Source organism: Patagioenas fasciata, chromosome 3 (assembly GCF_037038585.1).
Source record: "Patagioenas fasciata isolate bPatFas1 chromosome 3, bPatFas1.hap1, whole genome shotgun sequence".
Lineage (NCBI taxonomy): Eukaryota > Metazoa > Chordata > Aves > Columbiformes > Columbidae > Patagioenas > Patagioenas fasciata.
In genome coordinates this window covers 85,604,138-85,627,323 of record NC_092522.1, presented here as the reverse complement: position 1 = coordinate 85,627,323, position 23,186 = coordinate 85,604,138, and the positions used below count along the sequence as shown (strand labels likewise).

Here is a 23,186-nt window from a genome sequence, read left to right as displayed (position 1 = left end):
GTGGCGAACAACAATTAAATTCACCAAGAGAGCAACAGATAGATTGATAAATGGAGTTATTTTAGAAAGCATTATTACTTGCCTCAAGGCTTTTATGAAAGAGTGTGTGGTAGAAGCATCTGACTTGTAAATGGATAGAGATCTGCGTGTGCACATATAAAATACAAAACCCCTGAAGATATTATAAAAGGATCCAAGAAAAATGTTTACTGGACAGAAATTGTTAGGGAAAAAAGTTGTGTTCTATGTCTAGCCATGTTATATTAATGATAAAGTAGCAGAAATGTGCCATGTGAGAGATGAAGACCTGGCTGAATGGTATTTTAATATATCACCTAAACAGAAAGATAGATTTAATAAGAGATGCTGCCAGATAATGATATGATTGAAGGAGAGCATAAATGTCTGAACCAAGAATTATACTCACCCATTGATTTCCTTAGACAAGTCCATTTGCATTTAAGTAAAAAATAAAAATGGGTAAAATAAAATCAGAGGAAACTGCTGTAAACCTTGAGGGCAGGATAAGAAAGCACATCAGGAAGCAAGGCAGATAAAAAGGTTTGTGAAAAAGGACTAAAACACTGTTCATGGGGGATTTCAAGTCTATTGACATTGACTGACATAGCAATATTAGAATTGCTAAGGAAGGGTGCTTGTTCCTGAAGGGTAGCGCATAGGACTGTCTTCTCCCGTGGTTGCTATAGATAGCAAGATTAGAAGCTGTTCTGGAGGTAGCCCTAGGAAGTAGGTCTGCTATGATAAATAAAGTTGGTGAATATCCAGAGTTTAGTGAAAATAATAACCTCAGATGGGAAATATTCCATAGGTTGTACGAGAAAATGAAAAAGCAGTGGACTGCAAAGTAGACAGGACTGCAAAGTAGACAGAACTGCAAAGAATACAAAATAATCTTAAAAAAGCTGGCTGAGAACCATGATTGTATCAAAACCTTTTGCAGAAAATCAGTTTTGTGAAAAGAGGAGGTATAGCCCAGCGGCAGAGTGCTTACTGCATGTTTGTGTCAGAGAATGTCCTTCTGACCCCAGGAAAGTTTCCTCGTCTCCCTGGGCCTCAGCTTTCTATCTGAACATTCAGAATGACAGTACTGTCCTGCAACTCAAAAATGACTGAGAAATATTCAACTCCTGTAGTAACATCTGTGCCTTGAAGAATGAGTAAGTGAAGTTATCTGTCAGAAAGGGCAGGGAAAGAGTATTTATGTAGAAGAGCAGGCGAATTGGAAGAACAGTAGTATATAGAAAAGAAAACATTAAAAGTAAAATTTGGATCTTTCAGAGCAGTGTTAAGAGGAAACATAAAAGAACAGCTCCTTATGCTCAGAAGCAGCAGTGCAATAAAACTGAAAAGCTACAGTGTGTATAGGACAAAAGGTGTATTATGAAAAGTAATGCAGAATTTTTGACTTTTGACTTTGACTTCCAAAAATCAGTACTCAGAGATAACAAAATAGATGCAGATTTTTATATTTTTTTAAAATAAGCAAAGCGACAAAAAACCAAAACAAAACAACAGAGCTGGACCTCCTACTAATAGAATGGATTTATATTATTTACACTTCCCACAATTTTTTTTTTTTATTCAGATTCTGCTTTTGTTGCAAAAAGAGAAAAAGGGAATACTGTTAAAAGTCAAGTATGTTTTTATCTTAATCAAGCTATCTGAGGATGTGAAGTAGAACAGAAGAGGGCCAGGTCTGTATATACTGGTTGCCAACAAAGAAGCACTAAATACGGGTAACTGGATAATGTAGTGTTATCACTCTGCTTCTGGGTACATAAAAATAATACAAATTAATAATCATAATAATGGTAATAAATCCAGGAGTACAGCAATGAAAAAAATATGCAAGCCTAAGTTCTAGGCCTTTTCTGAAGAACTAATCTGCACTAGGGTTAGTAACTGAATGACAGCAAGAACTAGCAACCACCAGCATCTAACAGAGGAAAAGGGTAAAGTGCAGTGGGTTTAGGGCTACTGTTACTAGAAAGGATCAAGCTGAGGGGAGCCCACTGATCAGAGAAGTTGGGTGAACTCTGTGTATCACCTGTGCTCAGCCCGATGTGCCTCTGTGGGGAGCTTGTAGGATGATTATTCTGGTGCACCCTGACTCTAGTCGCTACTCAAAGGAGGACTTTTGCTTAAAAAGAGATTGCAACAATGATTTGTATCCTCCATCAATCTAAAACAATGTCTTAAAGGAAGCAGAATTAAATAAATGGCATCTGAAGATCCAAAATCAGGGAGACATACTTTTTTTGAGATCTGGTTTATGACTGCACCCACATCCACTTTTAGACAAATTATATAATTAAGATATATAAACTGCTTGATTGCTTCTGCAAAATCAGAAAAATTTAGCATTTTTTATTACAGTTAAATACTCCCATTGGTAACTGTGAAAGAGAATCAATAACTAATCATAAGATAATTCAAAATTTTTTCATCATATATTTACTCAGGGGATTGGTAGGATGTGTATATATTTTGGGAGGTATGTTTCAGGATATGATTGAAGATCACAGCATACAAGAATATCTGAAATTATTTTACCAAGATGCATCTTTTAACCATGTGCTATTGAAGATTATTATGTAAGATGCTAAAAAGAGATAAAACTGCAAGAAACGGTAATTAGCTGTTCTATGAAAAAGGTTCAGTCATGCGCTTTACTTGCATGGGGATACTTCTCAAAATCCAACAAGAAGCATGAAGATACCAAAATTTCTCCACTATTTGAAAGTTTTTCTTTATTGTTCCCTGAAAGCTAGGTAAGGTTTGCCTTTGAGGCATCTTATATTCCTGTCAGACTTCTTTTATGTTTAAATCTAGTACAGAAGGAAGGTGTCAAAAGAAATGAAACTCTACTTGGTGTCTAGGGAATGTAAATATTTCTCTTTCTCTGCCCCAAGGACTTGTTTGCCCGTATTTTGACAGTCCATGAAATCTTTGACACTGAGACCTGTCAAATATTAACAACTTTGCACTGTGCCAAACTGACTCATCATTTACACTTTTATCTTTTTTTTTTTCAAGTTTGATGTCGATCATTCAATCAAAAAATAAAATAATAACAAAAAACACTCAAGACCCTGACGTGAAGAACTTTAAATGAGACTCTTTCTGACATCTTTCTTACCTGTATGGCTTTTTCCTATGTAATTTCTATATTAATAGATACTCTTGTCAGAAATCAAGATTAACACCCATTTGTTCTATTACCACTAACCTGTTGGTCTGGGTCATATTTTATGCAAACAAGGCTATTGTTTAATCAGCATAATTAATTTGAAAAAGCCAAAGTAGGTCATTAACTGCCACTCACATTTTTAACAATTTTTATCAGCTCATTAATCATTGCTCTGAGGTCAGAAACCTCAGAATTATTTTTGTTGGAAAAAAATAATTTCTTCTGTGCTGAAGTATAATAGAGTGAAGAGCATATATTACTATTTTTGATATTCCAATTTTACTTGATACTTGGGACAGAAATCTACAACATCCACATGGCAAAAGAAATATTTAGAGATTTAGGTAAAAAGTGAAAGCTCTGTATCTTTTTAATTTTGTAAGAACACTTACAGTATTTTGATAAATCTTATTTCTAAACCAACATTTTATGCATGTATAGTGAAACACATATATATGTGTTTACAGTATGTAATTTTTGTTTTTTCTAATACACACACATGCGCACAAACAGTCAAAGTATAACCTACATCTTGATTTGACATGTCCCAGTAAGGCCGTTCTCCATAAGACATTACTTCCCACATAACTATTCCATAACTCCACACATCGCTGGCTGAAGTAAATTTGCGGTACTGGATGGCTTCTGGAGCTGTCCATCTCACTGGAATTTTTCCACCCTAAGAAATATAAAGAAAAGAATAAAGTTTTATTGTTTGCTTGTTTGTTTTATCCACAAAATTTCCATAACATCTTCTGTAGAGTGCATCTCCAATTATTTCCATCAACATCAGAAGCAGCAACTATGATATCTACTATAGTTGACCTACTGTAGAATTTTCAAAGCAGTCTAAGGAAGTTCAGGCAGAAACAGAAACTTAGACACCTGTCTAGGCTAAGTTGGATGCATTTCTCTGGAAATGCTTATCTCTCCATTGATTTTAAGCGGCTGGCTAGACATCTGATTTACCTAGTCATTTAAGTCCCGTCTGGCTGAAGCTAGGGAGGGTAGTGTCATCCTGTTCATATAAATCCAGCTGACTTTGAGATCTTGGTCTGACGTATTTAAACTGAGGTCCTATTTTAGACCCCCGTGGCAGGAGTGACAGCCACGAACACTGGTGCGGTTTCCTCGATCCCTGTGCCTGTTGGAGCAGATTCCAGGGGCCCCTCCTTCCCTCAGCATGAGAAAATAGGTACAGCAAAGCCCCACGGGTGGGAAAGTAGAGCTGGCTCAACAAAAGAATAAAGAGCATAGTGTGCCCAGTGAATGCTTATTTAAGAAAAGCGTCCCACCCAAAAGCAAGGGAAAATACAGGAGTTGAGCTTTGTCACAGCCTAGCCTCAAGCTAGTCAACTTTTTGTGTGATAAAATCTAGTCTGAAAAACAGTAATAGCCTACAAATATTTTAATTGACTCATAGTAAATGAGACAATTAAAATTTTTATGGGTTAAACTTCAATATTTGTTCAAACAGAAAATCATGAGGAAGGGAATAATGAAGATACTGTGCAAAATTTTGAGAACTTTACCAAATAAAAATTAAAGTTCTTACAAAATTATCAGTCCCTAATTCCAGACACATTTCTAAAGAGACTCTTCTCCTTTTGACTAGCTAATATTTCTCAAGCAATTTATCTATTTCTCTTATCTATACTGTCCATAAGATGTGCTGTTTCTTAATAACCACAATTCAAAACTACTAAAACCCATCGATTTCACTTACGGTAGTAGTGTAGACGGCCTCTGGATCATCTTCTATAACTCTGGAAAGGCCAAAGTCTGATACTTTACAAACAAGGTTGCTGTTGACAAGAATATTGCGTGCTGCAAGATCCCTGTGTACATATCCCATATCGGCCAAATATCTCATTCCAGCAGCAATTCCTCTCAACATCCCCACTAGCTGAATGACTGTAAATTGCCCATCATGTTTCTGGAGGGAAGAAAGGAGCAGCAATTCTTGTTAGCATGACTGAGAAGAAAAATAAGGATTAGTTTCACAACTTCAGCTTTCTACTTATTTACTACTTCTGTGGCAATTCATCCAGGGGCAAAGAAACTCATTTCAAACACAAGTTTTATGAGATAAAGCAGTACATCCAGTTGAGAAACGTGTGAGTAGTTAATGTACTAGAAGTAACAAAACTTGTTAATCACTATAAATTTCTGGCTAAGTCCTGACAAGCCTCTTCTAAGAGAGATTACCTGATGCACAAGTCTTTATAGTTTGCCTCTATGCGCTTCATCTCTCAGCATAATTATTTATATCAAGAGAATAAGGACTATCTCCTTTTAGAGATACAACAATATAACAAACATAATCTTTTTGTTCTCTATAGGGTGTTTATATATCACCTTGCACTGTCTTGTACACCTGGTAAGGAGTTTAGGACACACACTCAAAAAATACTAAATTATTGTGAAGTTGCATTGCTTTTTCCTTTGTTCTTCTCTTATACACAACCATAGTTCATTTAGTGATCCTTGTATACTGATTTCTACCATGCTGACACAATAAAATTCTTCACCCAAGAGGCAGAAGATTGGGCCTTAGGTATCGGTGGTTTTAACTTCAGGTGGTGGCAATAATAGAACCCACCATGTCTATGCCATATTAAATCACCTAAATTCCTAGAATGTTCCCATGTGATCCTGTCTGATCCTCTCATTTCTGATCTGGTTTTGCTGAAATAACATAGTGAACTCGTAGCATTTGTCAAGCTTCATTTCAGCCTGAAAACCATTTTAATTATACGAATATCATGCATGTATACCTATATAGGCACATATCTAAACCCACATTTTTAAAGGTGACAACACATAATATAATATACATACCACTTAAAATATGTTTATGTATGTTTTCATTTTGGTACTCACCCTAAGAAATGCATCTAAGGCCCCATTCTCCATGTATTCTATTACAATCATGACTGGTTTCCCTGAAAGAAAAGAAGACTTATTTTGTTTGAGAAACTGTAACGCAAATGGAGTGCCTTTTTTTGATCAAACACATGGTACTCCTTTGAAGGACTGAATCACTGAGGCAACGAACATTTCTGAGGCCTCCAGCACTGTTGCTGAGCTCTAATAAGTTCTTAAATGTCTGTGTGGAACGTGGTCATGATTCACAAAATTAAACCATACAAATCAAAATGTCAGTGTGTTCTCCTAACTCCTGCTGTGTGAACAGGACTCTGGAATAATGACACTTCAGATAATATAAAAGGACATAAGAAACCTTATCTCTCTGCATGGTCTTTGAGGCTAAATGAAACTAGAAAAATAATATATTTAAAAGTACTTCATCTTTTAATCATGCATGCATCTTAATTTTTTTCCTCAGGTTGCACCACAAAGTAAGTATTGTTTTAGTTAGTAACGCATCAGGAAAAAATCCATTACGAGTGTGCAGCCTAATTTGAATCTTTGACCATGAATAACCTAAAGTAATTTCTGCCATTATGTTGTTATTTGACTGACAGGTGGAGCCACTGCTTACCTCTGGTAACAACCCCTTCTAAGTGAACAACGTTCGGGTGGTCAAACTGTCCCATGATGCTAGCTTCACACAGGAAATCTCTCCTTTGCTTTTCAGTGTAGCCAACTTTCAGAGTTTTTATGGCTACTGCAACATCTCTCTTGCCAGGAAGCTTTAGACGCCCACTGCACACTTCACCAAACTCTCCTAAAATGAAGTAGACCAATGCTGAGTTACTCCGACTAGAATATCAATATTTCTCTTAGGCCTTGAGTCAACTAGCAGCCTAAGTATGTGTTAAAATTTAGCATGTGACTGTTCATATTTGAAATGGATTACTTAGAAACATAAAGACAGGCATGTGCTTTAAATGAATTGCTGATTGAATACCTTACACAGTAAACACTTCATGTTAAGTCTATCTACAAGACTCTTATTTGAATATTTCATAAGACTTGTTAGTAATTTGTCACATTTTTTCATAAATAGGAAATAAATATGAAGTAGTTTTCATAAGAAAATACTATTACAGAAATAGTAATACCATTTCTAAGTGAAAATGTAATTCTGTTCTACATGGTTTCCTTGTCATCTTTAGATCCGATGGGCTTTTTTCTTTCAAAAGGCAGCTCTTTCAGAGCTACTTTTAATTTAACATCATTATGGTGTTAAATGAAGCACTACATTATTACCTTCAAGTAGGATAATTTACTTTGCAGATTATGAAATGAAAGGTGTGACTTATAATAATTTTGCTACATTAAACAAACACAAGCGTATACTAGAAGTTTGTAAAAGGTTTCTAAACTAACAGACAACTGGAACTTGAAGAAGTATGTGAAAAAAAATTGCCAAACAGCCAGCAACAATGCCAGAAAAAAAAAGCCCCAACAACCACATGGAAGCACGTGAGATGTGGAGATAAATGCCACTACTATTGAGACTGTGAAAGATTCAAGGATTGTCCCATGCCTCACAGCCATGTCACCAGAAAGGAAAACAAAGACCTCCCATTCTGTGGCCAGGAAGAAAAATCTCTTGAAATATATAGGAGAAAAAGTTAGTAACATATACTGAATGAAGGGGAACATCTCTTTAAAAAGCAAAAGATTCATCACAAAAATATTTAATAATCTGGTACTTTTTAAATTTATCTGCAGTATGGGAGATAAAGATCCAAGTCCCTCTTCCAAATCAAATCAAGTCAGAAATTTATCTCCCACATATCTATGGAGTGCCTTAACATTAACCTATTGAGTATACACAAGTATGCAGACACACCTATATCCACACACACCTATACAGGGCGAGTGCTGAAAAAAATGATTTGTATGAGGAAAGACTAACATAAAGACTTTGACTAGAGAACTCCTTTGGGACATAGGCTGAGGTCCTAAGAAACCTGGTGGGATCAGGACTTAAGTGCACATACACACTGCCAAGGCATCTGGCTGGCAGTGGAGAGAGAGGTATGCCTGGAAACGGAGATGAATGCCTGAAGAGGTAGATGTTTGAAGTGTCCTAGTGGATGAGTTCTGTTTAGGACACTGCCGCCGTTCCAATGCTACTGTTCTCTTCTCACCCCCAAAAGCAGAGCCTTGGCTTCACCATTCTCCAGACCAGACAGAAGTGTAGAACTTTGGCCAAACCTTAATATTTCCTACTGACTTGTTCAGGCAAATCTCCACTCAGCATGGCTGGTTTTATGAATCTCACAGGAGATGACTGCATACTGAATTGAATTTCTCTCTCTCTGTTCTTTGCTAGTTGAATTAAGGTTAGCTCAGATCAACTCCATATACCTCTGCTAACACCGTGCTGTAGCAGAACTAATTGGCCAGATAGAGTACAACTGTTCCTGCCTGCACAGGTGAGGCATTAGCCTCAACCCTCCTTGGGTACTGGTGGTGGTGTCTGAATTTCCATCTCATAGCTACGAATACCATGAGGCACAGCTGTGACGTATGTAACAACTAGCTGCTCATGCCCTTAGCCTGGTGCCTTGACCTCCTTCATGTACTTCATTAGCCATATGGATGACTATTAATGAATTCACCACTCACCTGGCTCACAGCTCCTAGCCACAAGAACTTACTAAAGGATAATAATTTTCTCTAGTAGTATCTTCCAAAACTGTTTTTTGTTCCATGTTGAAAATGAGACGTGTGTATGTGTGTATGTGATACTTCAGATCCAGGTAATTAGGATACTTGGCACAGGAGATGCTAAGGCTTAGCACCTTTCCAGCTCTCTGTGATCTTTTTTTGATCGATTTCCAAAAGCAGATCACTCACACTCAGGTAAACCAGAAACTTGAACTTGGATGTTATGCATTTCAGGCCAGGAAGCTAGCCATTGCACTACTTTTATTCCCAATAAAATAGTATATTCAGCTGAAATGATGCCCAAAAAGGATCCACAAAATATGACAACAGGAGAGGGAATACTGGACAGTCACATAGCCACTAGCTCAGCACGTCAACAAGAAAGAGATTGAAACAAAGGATGTGTGGTATGAACAAGGACTCATCATAGTGGACACCATATTCTGTGTCTGACAGGTGGCCGCAGCAGGGTAGTAATGAAAATGTTGGCAAGGAAAGCACATATCCCTCATGCAAATTGAGCACAAGCATACTTTCAGCCTGTTTGTCTGATAGTTGACATGGCCAGGATTGCTGATGTGTATTGAGACTGCTAAGTGGCTTTTCTGGTGCTGTCACTAGTACAAATTCTATATTCTTCTTTGATGTGTGAGTTTCAGCTGCTTCTTTGGGTCTTTAACATTCTGTTGTTCCTGGACTTCATTTCATTTCACTCCTGTCTGCTATCTACATCAACAGGTTAAAGCCGTAGCTAAACCCCATACACAATATGCTATTCACCATAGCACTTCTAATTAACTTTCTTCAGTATGACTAATGACACGTTAGTTTTTTGCTATCACTCGTACTGAAGAATAAATTCATCTGCAGTCAACAAAATTAACATTCCGGAATTACTCTGTCACAACAGTGAAAATACATTTTAAACTGTATACTCTTTGCAACTGAAGCATTTTCAATGTTTTGTTCAGAAGGCATAGGCAAAGTCCAACTGAATATATCTTTGTGCTCTGAGCTGTTGCTATGCTCATAGTTTTTTAACTCAAAGGAAAAGATAAAGCTCAGTAATTTTTCTATGCTAATCTTGATTTTAAATATTGTATATTATGTATTTATTACAAGAGATGCTGCCATTCTAGCATCACAAAAGTTATTAGTTGGCACGGGCTGGATTCTTATGGTCTTACTCATCTGAAGTAATAATTTGCTCAGCAGTGTTGTTAATTTCAACAGTACTACTCCGTGATTAAGACATGATTCAACATGAGTGAGGTTACATTAAGGAGGCATTGTGAATTCTAAGTGTAAAGATTTTAATACAGGTAAACCAACTTGTTTTAGAGATATTTCTTCTCTTTTTAAATAATGCCACAGTATGTAATTTACAGTGCATACCAAACTACAGGGTGATTTAAAAAGTATTCTACTAATACTTTTATAAAACAACAGGAAAGCAAAAGAACATTTCCTCCAGGAATCCAAAGTATTTGATATTTTTCTTACTCATGGAAACTTAATTTTACTACATGGACTAGTGCAATAAAAATGTCACATATCTTATTAATGCAAACAAATGAAACTGCCTTTTTAGAGCATGAACACCATGTCTTAAGTAGGTGGTAGACAGTTTAAGAGGAAGAAAAGCAATGTAATGCTGGTGCAATTACAATCAGTCATGACAAGTTAAACAATAACTTTTTGTATTCATAAAATATCAAAAAGAAAAATGGTAGAACAAAAAGCAGCCTTAGGGAAGATTCTGTTATACAGAAACAAGACCTTCCTAGTCTCTATTTAAGATTTTGTGCTGCAGCCAGTTTTCCTTACATACAGGAACAAAAATTCAGAGGTCAAAAAGCCCTCTTGCAAAAGGAAAGCAAGTAGAATTTGCACTCATGCCTAACACCTTTAATATGCAGCAAAACTCCCCCCCCAGTTAAATTTTTAACAGTAGATACAGAATTAGAAACCCACAAGATTTCAATGTCAAGCAAGGCTCTTCATTTACTTATTCATTTGGGTTTTGTAGGTTTTTTTCCCTGTGTTTGTCTTTATATTTTAGAGGCGAGTAAAGCTTCATTGCTCTTAACCACTCTGGCAAATGCAAGAAGTTCTTCTATACTTGAGGTATAATTATTTGCCTGTCATTATGATGTATGAGTTTCGATCCCGGGTAAATGGAACAGTTGAATCAGGAAGCCACGGCAGCCTTACCTGCACCAATCACGCGCTCAATTTTAATACAAGAGGCATCTAGCTCCTTGGCGAATTGATGGACAGCTCTATTTGGGTCCTCATAGGTTTCAGGGTCGATGTAGGTTTTGGTGCCTGGAAATTTAACTGTAATGATGTAAGAAAGCATGACTGTGATGAAGCAAAGGCACTTATTGTGCAGTCAGCCCAGGAATTTCATTATGCAGAGTGCTTCTTGGAAGAGTGAACCTGCTTCCACGCTGCCTGAGTCAGAGCTGCTCTGAGAGGCAACTTTAGTTTTAGGCATCATCTGCAAGCATGCTGACACAACTACACAATCCCATCTCTAAAAATTACTAACATGAGCATCTGCATCTCCAACTTGAAGTGAAAGAAGTAATAAATGTTAAATAGTGCTCAATGGAATAAAATGTAAGGGTTGAGTGGAAGCAAAAATAAAGCAGGGGAAGGGGTATAAGAGCAGCAGGTGAGGTGAAACTTTCTTTTCTGTTTAAGGACAGTTTATCTTCTTTTCCCACATTGTGTAAGCAGGGTTTCTTTATGTTATCTCTGTCTTCTAGGGGGATTTGAAAGTCTCCTTCACCTACTTCAATTTGCTTAAACTACTGAATCTAGTATTATTTACATGCTGTGGCAATAGTCAGGCTGAACTATTCACAACACTCAGAATTTATATCCTTAGGTAAGTTTCTTGCACTAGAATATGAACATAAGAAACACTTGTAGCCAACTTGTAAAGGCATATGAAGGGAAAGTGGGCTCTGTAGCACAATTATTCCCTCTCTCAAGCACCTAAGTGAATAATATGGTGCAATTAGTTTTTTGCTCCCTCTTTCTCCAGTATAGCATTTAGTGCAACTCAGGCAGCACAGAGCTCTGGCCAGTATGTAGTTTTTCCCCTTAGTTAGCTGCTGATTCAGGAAAATTATTTTTTCCTCTTCTGGTGAAAGCAGAAACTTCTGGTGAAACAAGAGTAATGCTGGAAATCTATTAATCAAGCATTTTTTTATAAATAAATTCAGCTCACAGGGATTACGGTTCTGAGCTTTAATTAAATCAGTGAATCAAAACTCATTATGAAAATACAAGAATGTTCCTCCATTAGTTGATACACTGATACACAAGAACAGGATCAAAAGTCAATACAAAACATATGGTAACTTTGTAATCTTTTAATTGAACATAAAATATTTTAAATTTGAACATCTATTGAAAAATACCTTACTAATCACGTGTATTTATGTTTCAGATGGTATTAGTGACCAAAAAAAAAAAAAACCCAAGCCCTCAAAAGAACAAAAAGCTAGAGAAAATGTTTGAGTTATCTAACAAATTTACATCCAGAAAAATTATTTGAAATGTTGCCCAGATGTTATTATCTGAGACATTATGTATTTAAATAGATGTTCTTCCAGTTTTACTGATAGTACTACAAATATTTAAAATTATAAATATTTATTTCTTAAAACCAAAAATGACTAGAGAAAATGAGAAGGAAGAAATAGGTTAATCTCATATGATACTGCTTTCAGGCAGGGAGATGGAGGAGTCATCCTCTTGTGTTTGTGATAAGGGGCCTGGAATGGAGGTAACCTTGTGAATCTCAAAAAGGTCTGTGATGGTTCTTTATTCAAGCTGTCATAAAACATTTTGTCAGACCAAGGCTATCCTGGCATACCAATGTGAAATAATGTTGGCTTAGATTTGAAGACATTGTTAGAAGAAAATGGTAGGAGGAAACCAAATATAAATCTGAATTGCTTGACTAAACTCCTGCATTGTACTTGTATCTTCAAGTGTAGAACTTAAGGTCACAGAGAGTTGAAGGGGACAGAAACAAAATATTTGACACACTATTAAACACAGTACTTTAAAACCTGCTTTTAAAAATGGTTACTTGTAAGTTTTTGTGTTAATTAAGCACTTGTTATAAGTCACATTTTTGAAAATCCAATCTGATACCTCAGCACAGAAGAGGGTTGTCTAGATGTTATGAAGCAAAAGGACACCAAATTGGTATTCACAGCTTTGTGACCAAGTTCGTGTCCACAGCACTGGGTTCCATCTCATTCTGTACATGGTTGTCAAATAAAATTAAACACTAAACTTTCAATCAGCAGATGATGAAAAAATAGGTTGGCAAAAAGTGTCTTCTACTTGGTGCCATGATTTTAAAAGACTATGTATGCTAACTCTTCTGACTGATTCGCTGGATAACCAGATTTCTTGAAAGCAAAATGATCAAAATGAAAACTTATAAAATCTCACAATTTCTGATAAACTATTAATCATTATGTAGCAACTTTCATATTAATCTGTTTACACTTTCACTGAAATAAAAAATGCCACCGATAATTGAGATGAATTATTTAGCTACCATATTGCTTTTGTTTATATACTGACATACAAGAATACATATCTGACCTTTTTCTTCAAGGACATAATGGGGATTTTAAAAGTGAAAGCAGCTCTTCTGAAGACATGAAAAGCTTATAATGCATCTAAGAGAGGTAAATTTCATATCCATCACTCCCAGAATAGTAACATTTAAGTAACATCAGAAATTTTATCAATACTTTAGAATCAACTGCACTGCAAAGTGCGTGATAAATAATTCTTATCCCATTCTTATCCACCTTTCTTGCACAGATTATGAATTGATTGACTAAAGCTGCAATGATGTCACTACTTAGTTTGCTACTCACTGCATTTCAAAGAAATGATTTAGGTAGCAACACACCCAAACTCAGGGAGAATAAACAAATTCCCACTGATCTGATTTTTCAGGGCAGAAAGGTGAGACAGAAACCTTGATTTTGAGTGGAGCCTTGGATAGAACTACTCATTTAAAGAGACATGCATTGAGAAGATGCTACAAATTTGTGACTAGTGGGTACTTCATTCTCCACATGAAGTTACATTCTCATGATTTTAACATATGTAAAATAAGATAAAACATATTGCTTTCATCAAAAAAATCTGATGGATTTAAGCTACATCTGCAATTATCGGCAGACAACAAAGGCTATATACATCATACCATGACTGAATGTCAAGTTCTGCTGATAGGAGGTGTGGGAGAATACTGGAAACCCAGGCATTGTTCTGTGTCAGAACTTGGGGTTTAATTCTGTTATGTGATTTTGGATTTTAAAAATTATTTTGGAATTTAATTTTACCATACTTCCTGAGTTAATGACTGATTGTAAAAGAAATGAAAATATTTTTAATTTCTCATGTCAAAATGATATTACAAGTGAAATGAGAAAGGGCTAAAATAAAGTTTTTTAAAATGTATTTTGATAAAAAATAAACTATTCTTGTATGAGTCTGCCTCTCCCCTTAAATTTTCAGTTGTCATTAACCAAAGAAAGATGCATTTTATTAAATTTTTTTCAGGGTTCTGGCATAAGTTCGGGTGGTAGCTGTGATTTTAAGAAGAGGCTTTAGGTGTTATTCTTCACTAGGCGAGTGATTCTAGAACAGAGAACAGCAATAAAGTAGCTCACCTTTCTTTTCACATTAAATATTCTATTTTTAAGGGCTTTATGTTTTGTAAATATTGATGCCACAGTATTCACAGTAGCAGAAAACAGCTGCTGAGCAGAACAGCTTCATTGTTAAGGTGATGCAGAGACCCATACTTTTTTAATCTGAAGTTTGCCTGAGGTAAAGATCATACAGTCACTTAGCCAAAGGTCTCGCAAATACTGCACCTTAGAGGGATCATTAGGATGGTGTGAAACATGTATTTAAAGCAACTAAATTAAAAAAAAAAAAGGCAAAATGAAAACAACAATATATCATACACATGTATAGAAATAAAACTGTCTGTGTGAACAACGTTGACTTTAATCTGCATTCTTTTTGTTTAGGTCACATTTTCACAGTGTCTAACTTCCCACTTGCTATTTATACAGCATTTTTGAATTTCTTATGGCTTTCTCTTTTATGAAGTGTTGTTTTAGTATTGTTTACACTATTGCAGTTGGTAATTTTTGAAAGCTGGGGAAAAAAGCAAAACACTTACAATGAAAGTAAAGTTCTTCATCCCCTTCTTGATCAGCTTTGCTATAGCCACAATGCCTGAAAAGAAAAATGTCAGTTTTACTCATAAATAATGATTTGCTTCCTCACATTTCAAGTCCTGACAACATCAGCTTTGCGGGCTGAGATTTTTAGGCACTGAGCACCTAACTCCCGTAAGCCCTTTGAAAGTTTCAGCTACAATTCTCTTGATAGCAGAGTTTTAAATAAATCATGAACAGTTCTAAGCAAAAGGCTTTTGTACCAAATACCAGTTGGGACAGGTCCTAAAGAGAAAATTCTAGTTCTGGTGAAAAGCTTCTACGGATAAAACAGAGGATTAAAGAACTTGAAAGTAGAACACTGTTTTACATGATGGTATTCTTAAACTTACTGCTGTGCTTCTTTTTCTTGAATGTAAAGTCATTTAAAGGCTGATCAGATAAAGTGTCAGACTTCTACACACAGGAAAACTGAACAGAAAAAGGAACTTTTAGGAGTACAGGTAAAGAACCTAGTAGGGGTTCCTTTTACAGCACGTTTACATAGGACAAAAAGAACATCTTGATTTAAGTATGTCTTGCCAAAGAGGACAAACTATAATTGATAACGGGATTTAAATGAAAATGGTCCTTACTAAAAACTACTTCTGTTTGAGTTCTGCAAATTACCATCCCAGATTAGCCTATGTCTCAAGAATTCACAAGAGTGTGGTCAGATGTGCTTGTGCCTACACAAGGTGCAATACCTTCGCCCAATGATGAATCCAAACACCATGAAGACCAGAATGATGGTTCCTGCCACAGCAACCACAGCTATGATAATAACAGGATTCTGTTCACTGGAAACAGCTGTGGCTACAAACAGAGCACAGAGTAGAGATTAGTCTAAAATTATTCCCTACAAAGGAACTGCAAAAAATTAAGTAAACGTTCATGAATTGCAGACTGTTAGTTTACCTTTTCAGTTGCCTGAAACTATTAAATTGATAATGTTAGCCTGAAAAGGGGTCTCTGTTGGAAAGTCATCCAAATGTTGGATGAGTTAATGATCATCTACAGGGAGTAAAAAGAAGCTATGTTGGAATTGGTTTGGTCAAAGTGGCACAGCCATTGACCAAAAGCCAGCACCAGCCACTTCCACTCCCTCCTACAGCTGTGCTGCCTTCTGTTTTGCTCAGTGGTTGACTTCTTCCTGAAAGAAAAGACCTGGATGTCCCTGTAAAGGGGGAGAGTAGGAGAACAATCCCTGAAGACTTCTTCTCCTAGCCTCCTGCCCAAAACTGCTTAATGTGACTTTGAGGGTATCCAAGGAACCAGTGTCTTAACTATAAGAATAATGTTTGAGATGACACACTATCAATTAACACACATTTCCTAGTTAGCATATTTCTATCTCTTACTGCCATTAATCATTATAAATTGCTATTATTATTTATTCATTTCTGTTAGGAACAAAAAGGTGCTTTCACATATACAAAATTGAATTCTCTGTGCTTCAGAGAATTTACATGCTAAAATATCCACACGTTATTGTTCTTTATATTCAGATATGCCAATGCTATTAATACATACGAATGTATACCTGTCACATCAATGTAAACTGAGGAGTAAATAGCCTCAGAGACCTCCAGGTTTGTTAAATAGTAATACATTGGTGCCCAACATCTAAGGAAGGTGGCCATATATTCAGTCACATTAAATTAGTGCAGCTCTACTGAGCTTTATGGAGCTTTGCTGGTTTGTAACAGAGAGGATATAGCCCAAGAAACTGAGAATACAGGAGGAGACATCAGGCAGTGATCCTGAGCAAGGGACTGTGAAAGTGTGAATCATTTGGAAACAGCAGAGAGACAACAGAGGGGGGAAAAAAAGCAAACCCAACTGACAACTGATTAACTAAATTGTGGATGGTTAACTCTGGCAGAGGTAACTGAAAGGAACGTCTACATGAGGATTTTATGAATTCCACAGAACCAGATTCCTGTTACAGGCTTAAGAGGTTCCCATAGAAACAAATAAACCAATCTTTTATTTGTTCTGTCCTGGGAGAAGTGAGCCAATCAACATGATGTATTTGACACTGACCTGTACCAGTTGCTTCCACCCCTCAAAAGAATAAATTCCTTGTTATTCCACACAGATACAGAATACTACTCATTGATGGGAAATTTCCTCTCCCTGCCCAGTTTCAATTCCTAAAGAAACTTTGTAATTTTTTAATGTTCTAGCTAATGCAGATAAGGAAGATCTCATTTTTCATATTGATCTTTAACTGAAAAGAACAAATGCTTATTTTTGAGTAACTAAAGAAAAAATGCTTATTTTTGAGTAGCTGTAACTTTCTGAGATGCTCAGATCAGCAGGTTGCTCCTGCAGGCCTGCACATATCCCACTTGTGGGACTTCTGGGAAATCAGTGGTCACTATTTCGTGCAAGAGTGTAGGGGCATAAGTAACGCAACTCAGTTCCTGTAGCATCACCAGGCCATCGAAGCCAACTTTCCCAAACATGGGAAAGTAAAATTTATGTATTACACAGCATTTCCTAAAACAGTTCCTTTCTCTCTTTGAACTTCAGTGCAAACCTCACTTGGAAGTCAAGAAGAGGCAGCATCCTGTCACAACAGCCAGGGTGCAAAGCTGCATCCATGTAAGACAGTCTAGAAAAATACCCACCCCAGCCTGTCATCTAATCTGGCAGCTGAGCTAAGTGCATAGAGGTTGACGTGTGTGAGTGGGTTGCTCTGCATAACTGCCACACAGATTTTAGGTATTGGCACATTCTGGAAGCAGGCCGAGGATGTTATCTGAGTTCTGGAAAAAGATGGAGGCATGGTTCATTGGACAACTGGTAATATAGGTGGGATGCAATGTATGATGTATTTTTACATCTTCCTTGATGAGAATTATATTCTACAATGTCCTCTCAAGATAATGGAAAATACACCACTTTTAAAATTTTCTTTAATGACATACATTTTACATGGCACGTCAAAACACAAAGCTGGCCTTTGAGAAGAGAAAAATCTGCTGTGCATACTGGCCAAGTATCTCCCTGGTTTATATGCAGTTTTTCATCACCTGAGTCACAAAAAGGGCACATGGGCATGGTCGGTAATGCATTCATTCTAGAATTTCCTAATCTTCCATATGTTGACCAAACTCCAGTCAAGACTTTACCTTTGAAATTATCTTTGCTAACCTCAGTAGCTACAACTGTGCTTACATTCAGTATATAAAAATTACCTACATAATTAAGGAAATGTGGAAACATTTTGGTCTACTAATTTTAAACCATTATGGACAATAAATTAGCTAATTAGCAGAAACCTATGACAGATTATGACAGACTTTTAATTTGTTTTCTAGCAATCTCCTCAAAATAAGAAATGACTTCTGGCTGTACCTCATGTTCTCATTCTGTAAAATGGGAATTCTGCTACTGGCTCTTTCTAAAGTGGAACTTTATGGATGGAAAGCATGCTATCAGACACAGAGCTAATAATATTAGTAATAACAGTTTATTGCTGCTATTATGATAATTACTATTTCAATTACGTCTATTAGATATGTGGTGTTTTTCATCATCGATAGTTTACATGTTCTGTGTGGAACCAAGCTGGAATCATGACATAACTACTGTGTTTTAAGAAAGCCTACAAACTGTTCATGTGGCACCTGGCTGCAATTAATTGGATGCAACAGTGTGCGTCCACACCTTAGGTACGCTGGATAAAGTGTAAAGAGCAAAGCCGGCATTCCTACTCTTTGAACCTGTTGGCTAAGTATTCTCAGCTCCATATCTGGCTGATCTGCTGTGTGACAGGTCAACGTGAAGCAAATGACCCAAAGAAAGCATAACCAAATTTGGGTCTGTGACAGAGTGGTGAAGCTGCAAGTGACACAGGCCATTTTCATGAGTGGGCTTATGGCTGCCAGGTCTCAGTGACTGAAGAGTTTCTTTCTGAAGACCCAAAATGTGGAAGATTTTCTCTAATCATGAATGCTCATATCTACATTAGTGAAGAAAACAGGTATCAGTATAATTTTTAGACAAATAAAGAAACAAAATTGGTTTCAACATTAAGGAAAGAGCAAGCTCTCCTGAAGTGTTATCCCTCTGCTGAGATGTCACAGCCACATTCTCTGGTGTACTGTACTCAGAGAGTGTGTACTTCAGCTTCATACTTTGTGAGAGTTTTGGAGAGGTGTTTTTTTTTCCTTTACATAGTTTACACCTTATTATATGAGAAATCTAGTATCTTTGAGACTTCTGTTTCTTTATTAAATCAAGCTGAAATTAGCCAATGAACTCAAAAGACACTGAGGATGGACATACAGCTTAAACAAGACACACACATAAACAAAACTATGAAGAGTCTGCTCCAGCAGGGGATTGGACTAGATGATCTTTCGAGATCCCTTCCAATCCCTAACATTCTGTGATTCTGTGTGTGAAATCAAACAGGGAAAATATGACCTGGAGATGCCTCTGTGGGCTGAAATTTCTTCCGTGCTCCACCCAGTTAAAGAAGAATCTAGTAGAGTTATTCAGGTCACCACTACTCACTTCTCTTATGGAGGGAAAGAGGTGTGTATTTGAATGAAAAAAAATCATTTCTTGACGTTAGAAGGACATCAGAGGAGAATAACCTGATATGTTACAAATCCTTTCCAGCTCTTTAGGAGAGTGTAATCTGTAGTTCTGTAGTAAAACAACTAATTTAAGCTTATTCTTCAAAATACAGTGAGAACAATCCACCTTCCTATAGAATTTCATTCTTTCTAATTTTAATAATATTACCTATGACTCTTTCCTGTCTTGCTTTACTTACTACTTCTATTGAAAGTGTTAAACTTTCAATAAATCTAATTGTTTACCTGTGGCTTCTTCAAGTGTGGCAACATCCAGTCTGGGGCTGTAATTTCCATAACCAGCAGCAGTAAAAGCACGAATCTGGAAAACATACACTGTTCCTGGCTTTAGGTTATTAATAGAAGCTGAAGTGGACTTGGTTTTCACTGTTGAATAGGTCCTTTCTCTTTGATCCTGTAAACAATAAGACAAAAGATTAAATGACATTTACAGGTCAGATTTTATCATGGTTGCACATCAGCAATGGACAGCCAGCCTGGGTAGTTTATTTCAATTTGTTGAATGTTTTTTTTTTTTCCCCAACATAAGAAATAAAACATACTTTGTGGAGTATTACAAAACACTGTCAATGTAATGAAGAGCTCTAAGTGTAACATAAAATTCAAATGGGATGCTCATGTTGTTACTCATAAAACATCCAGATATAAAATGTTCCTTTGGCTCTGGTTACATTTTGAGAAATTCTGCTGAGTAAATAGTTTGACCTCAGATTTCCAGGGGAAACTGTGGGGTTTAAACAGTTATACTTAAGTCAGTTTTCACTTAGGTGTTCTTTTGTTTGTTCGTTTGTTTGTTTGTTTTTTTTTTTTCCTCTGGCTTTTAGTCTTTTTTCAGGTTTTAACTTTATGGTATCAAGGAGAACGCAGGGAAAGAAGCTTAGTATGACACCATCCAAAACTGAAGAAGTAAGAATACAAAATCTATGAGCAATAACTCACTTTCAAATACCAGAAAAGCTGTATCACAGATCATTACAGTATTCAAAATGCTCTACTTATTCATCACATTTACTGATCCAGATTATCTTTCAGCATAGATATGTGCAGCCCTGTTGATTTTTGGTGGCAGATGCAACCCTGATTTGAAGGGCAGAAGAGATGAATTAACCAACCATCTGAATGCAACGCATGACCAGAGAAGCATGAGCCGAACGAGGCAGTGATAATGAGACAGATACAGAGGGAAGGAATAAATCTGTAACTCATTTCAATAGCACTTGAGCAGCTAAAAATTATAGAGAACCTTCCTCTTAGCAGACAATAGAGCACCAAAGGCTTTTGCTGAAACACAGGGTTAAATACAACATATAAGATTATTTTCTGAGATTCAGTCATGGCCTCTCCTGGGTCTTGTCCAGTCTGTCATTTCAGTAAGCCTGCTGGCTTGACTAGCAATTTTTCATATCTTCTCCAGGACGGTTTAAATCATCTGTAAGTGAGAACCATGGTGGAAAGTGTGTTGTTATGTGAGAAAGAACAAGAATGCTTGAGAGATGAGAAACAAGTGCGTGGAAACCATAAACAGTCATGTTTGGGACTGTAAGCCACAGTGGAATTTCAGAGTTTCAGTTTTGATGTATAAATGGGGCTTATTTGAATTTCCAATAGTTCTTGCATTAAAAATAAATAACAAAGAAATAAAAAACCCATGCTAGAAATCTCACAGGACAGGTTTACTAAGGAGATTTCAGGCAGTTTCCATTCCAGTTGTAGCCAGAAGTGAGAGGTGAAAAAAACACTTATCAGAACACTTCGGAACCACAAAAATGTTTGATTTAATTTGGCTCTAAAACAACCTGAAAGCTCAGATTTTTTTCTTTTAGATTAATGGACCAACATTTAAACTGCCTCTCTCGTTCTGAGCAAGAAGCTTATGCAGCAATTTTCGAGCTGAATAGCATTATTTTGGAAGGAAGGCAAGCATTTAAGTATTTGTGTTGAAATTCTCTGCCCAAATTAAAAGGTACATCATTTAGTTTAGCTGTGACTGTAGGATGAGCTTCTTATTCTCTTTTACTAATTTCACTTTAACAAGTATAGTGCTGGTAGGTTTCCTCCCATTACAAAACAAGTTTAACATCAGTTCTTGTCTTTGCAAACATAAGAAACTAGCAAAGAAATTCTGCTGCTTATGTAAAGTAACATGAATATACAGGAAAAACAGAAAAAAGTCACATTCTGAAAGTTGTCTCTTTATGAAATATCTAGTATCTCGAGCATTTTTCTGTAATTTTTCATTAACTATTTTATTGTAACAGACTGGAAATTCATCTGCATATTAAAAAACAAAAATAAAACCAAACAGAAACCAACTAAACAAACTCTATTGTTTGTAGTTTTGTTTTTTTTTTTTTTTTAAGGTTTTTTAGTTGGTTGGTTGAGGTTTGGTTTTTGTTGTTGTTGTTGGGCTTTTTTTTTTTGTGTGTGTGTGTTTGTTTGTTTTGGCGGAGGGGGGGTGTGGGGAGAACATTTTTGCCTTTGGTAAATACAAAACTTCTTTTCTTTAAATGTATGGACTTTACTTGTGTGTGTGCACACACACACGCTTGAGGGACAAAAATTACTATTAAAATTATTACAATTCCCTTAAAATAATTGTTTAGCTAACTGTACATATCTGGTAAATTTTATAAGAGTCATTAAAATGAACAACCTAAACTGAGAGTTAGCATCAACAAATAAATATTTTACTCCCCTCTCAAATCATATAAAGATCTTTTGATAACTATGTGTGTACAATTCAGCTTTGAAAATTAGATGTGACACTTCATATTAGATCCAATCTGGTCTGAATGTACCTGATTCTACGTTATCCGGTAAGCAGACATGGTCTTCTTGATATAGAGGTGACACTACCTTTTTTGCAGAGATGAAATATCTTCACAAGTGATCACAAAGGAGCTCCTCTGTTCATTTCTTTGCGTTTTTATTCTTTCCTTTTTCTCCCAGAATGCTTTATAAAAATTAGGAATATGTTATGTGCTACAATAAGTTTCCCAGGGAATCTGGAGGAGCCACACTTAGTCTGGGTCTCACGACAAACACATAGCTGCACAACCTGCCTTCTCTCTGCTTTCATCCAGCTTATGGTTGCATGTGGCCCTACTTATATGCTTGTCGGAATGTTTTTATTCTGGAGTAGTTCAAAGTTATCACGAATGAAGCCCTAGACACGCTGAAATGAATGGCAAAACTCCGGCTGACATCAATAAGATTGCAATTTCACTCTACCAGAAACAGATCACTTAATCTACTATTGAAAAGCAGCCCTCAATTCATTGTTGTGTTGAGACAACAAGTGAAAAATAAATCTCACAATGCTGGGACTATTTAAAAGGATAAATAAGGAATATTTATCAGCTGAAACAGTAGGGAGTGCTTTGAAAATTTTCAGACATCAAGTCGAAGCGGCCCAGCTCATAAGGAAATACCAAATGCAGTCAAAGTGTTGTATTTCATAGATTATCTCAAGACTGGAATTACAGTGAC

The 23,186-nt window shown here is 36.4% G+C and overlaps 1 protein-coding gene across 7 annotated transcripts in view; it reads right to left on the bottom strand.

Moving 5' to 3' along the window:
• The window catches only part of EPHA7 (EPH receptor A7), a 163,412-nt gene that overhangs the window by 19,529 nt on the left and 120,697 nt on the right, over positions 1 to 23,186 (bottom strand). For 5 of the 7 annotated variants that reach the window (XM_065836021.2, XM_065836015.2, XM_065836020.2 and 2 more), the window contains exons 7-14: positions 19,923 to 20,091; positions 15,789 to 15,897; positions 15,045 to 15,100; positions 11,015 to 11,140; positions 6,717 to 6,902; positions 6,095 to 6,156; positions 4,938 to 5,147; positions 3,741 to 3,890 (exon numbers count right to left, since the gene is read on the bottom strand). In XM_065836021.2, the coding sequence (XP_065692093.1) occupies positions 3,741 to 3,890; positions 4,938 to 5,147; positions 6,095 to 6,156; positions 6,717 to 6,902; positions 11,015 to 11,140; positions 15,045 to 15,100; positions 15,789 to 15,897; positions 19,923 to 20,091 (1,068 nt within the window). The remainder of the gene's footprint in view (positions 1 to 3,740; positions 3,891 to 4,937; positions 5,148 to 6,094; positions 6,157 to 6,716; positions 6,903 to 11,014; positions 11,141 to 15,044; positions 15,101 to 15,788; positions 15,898 to 19,922; positions 20,092 to 23,186) is intronic. The other 2 variants (XM_065836016.2, XM_065836018.2) reach the window with 1 other exon arrangement.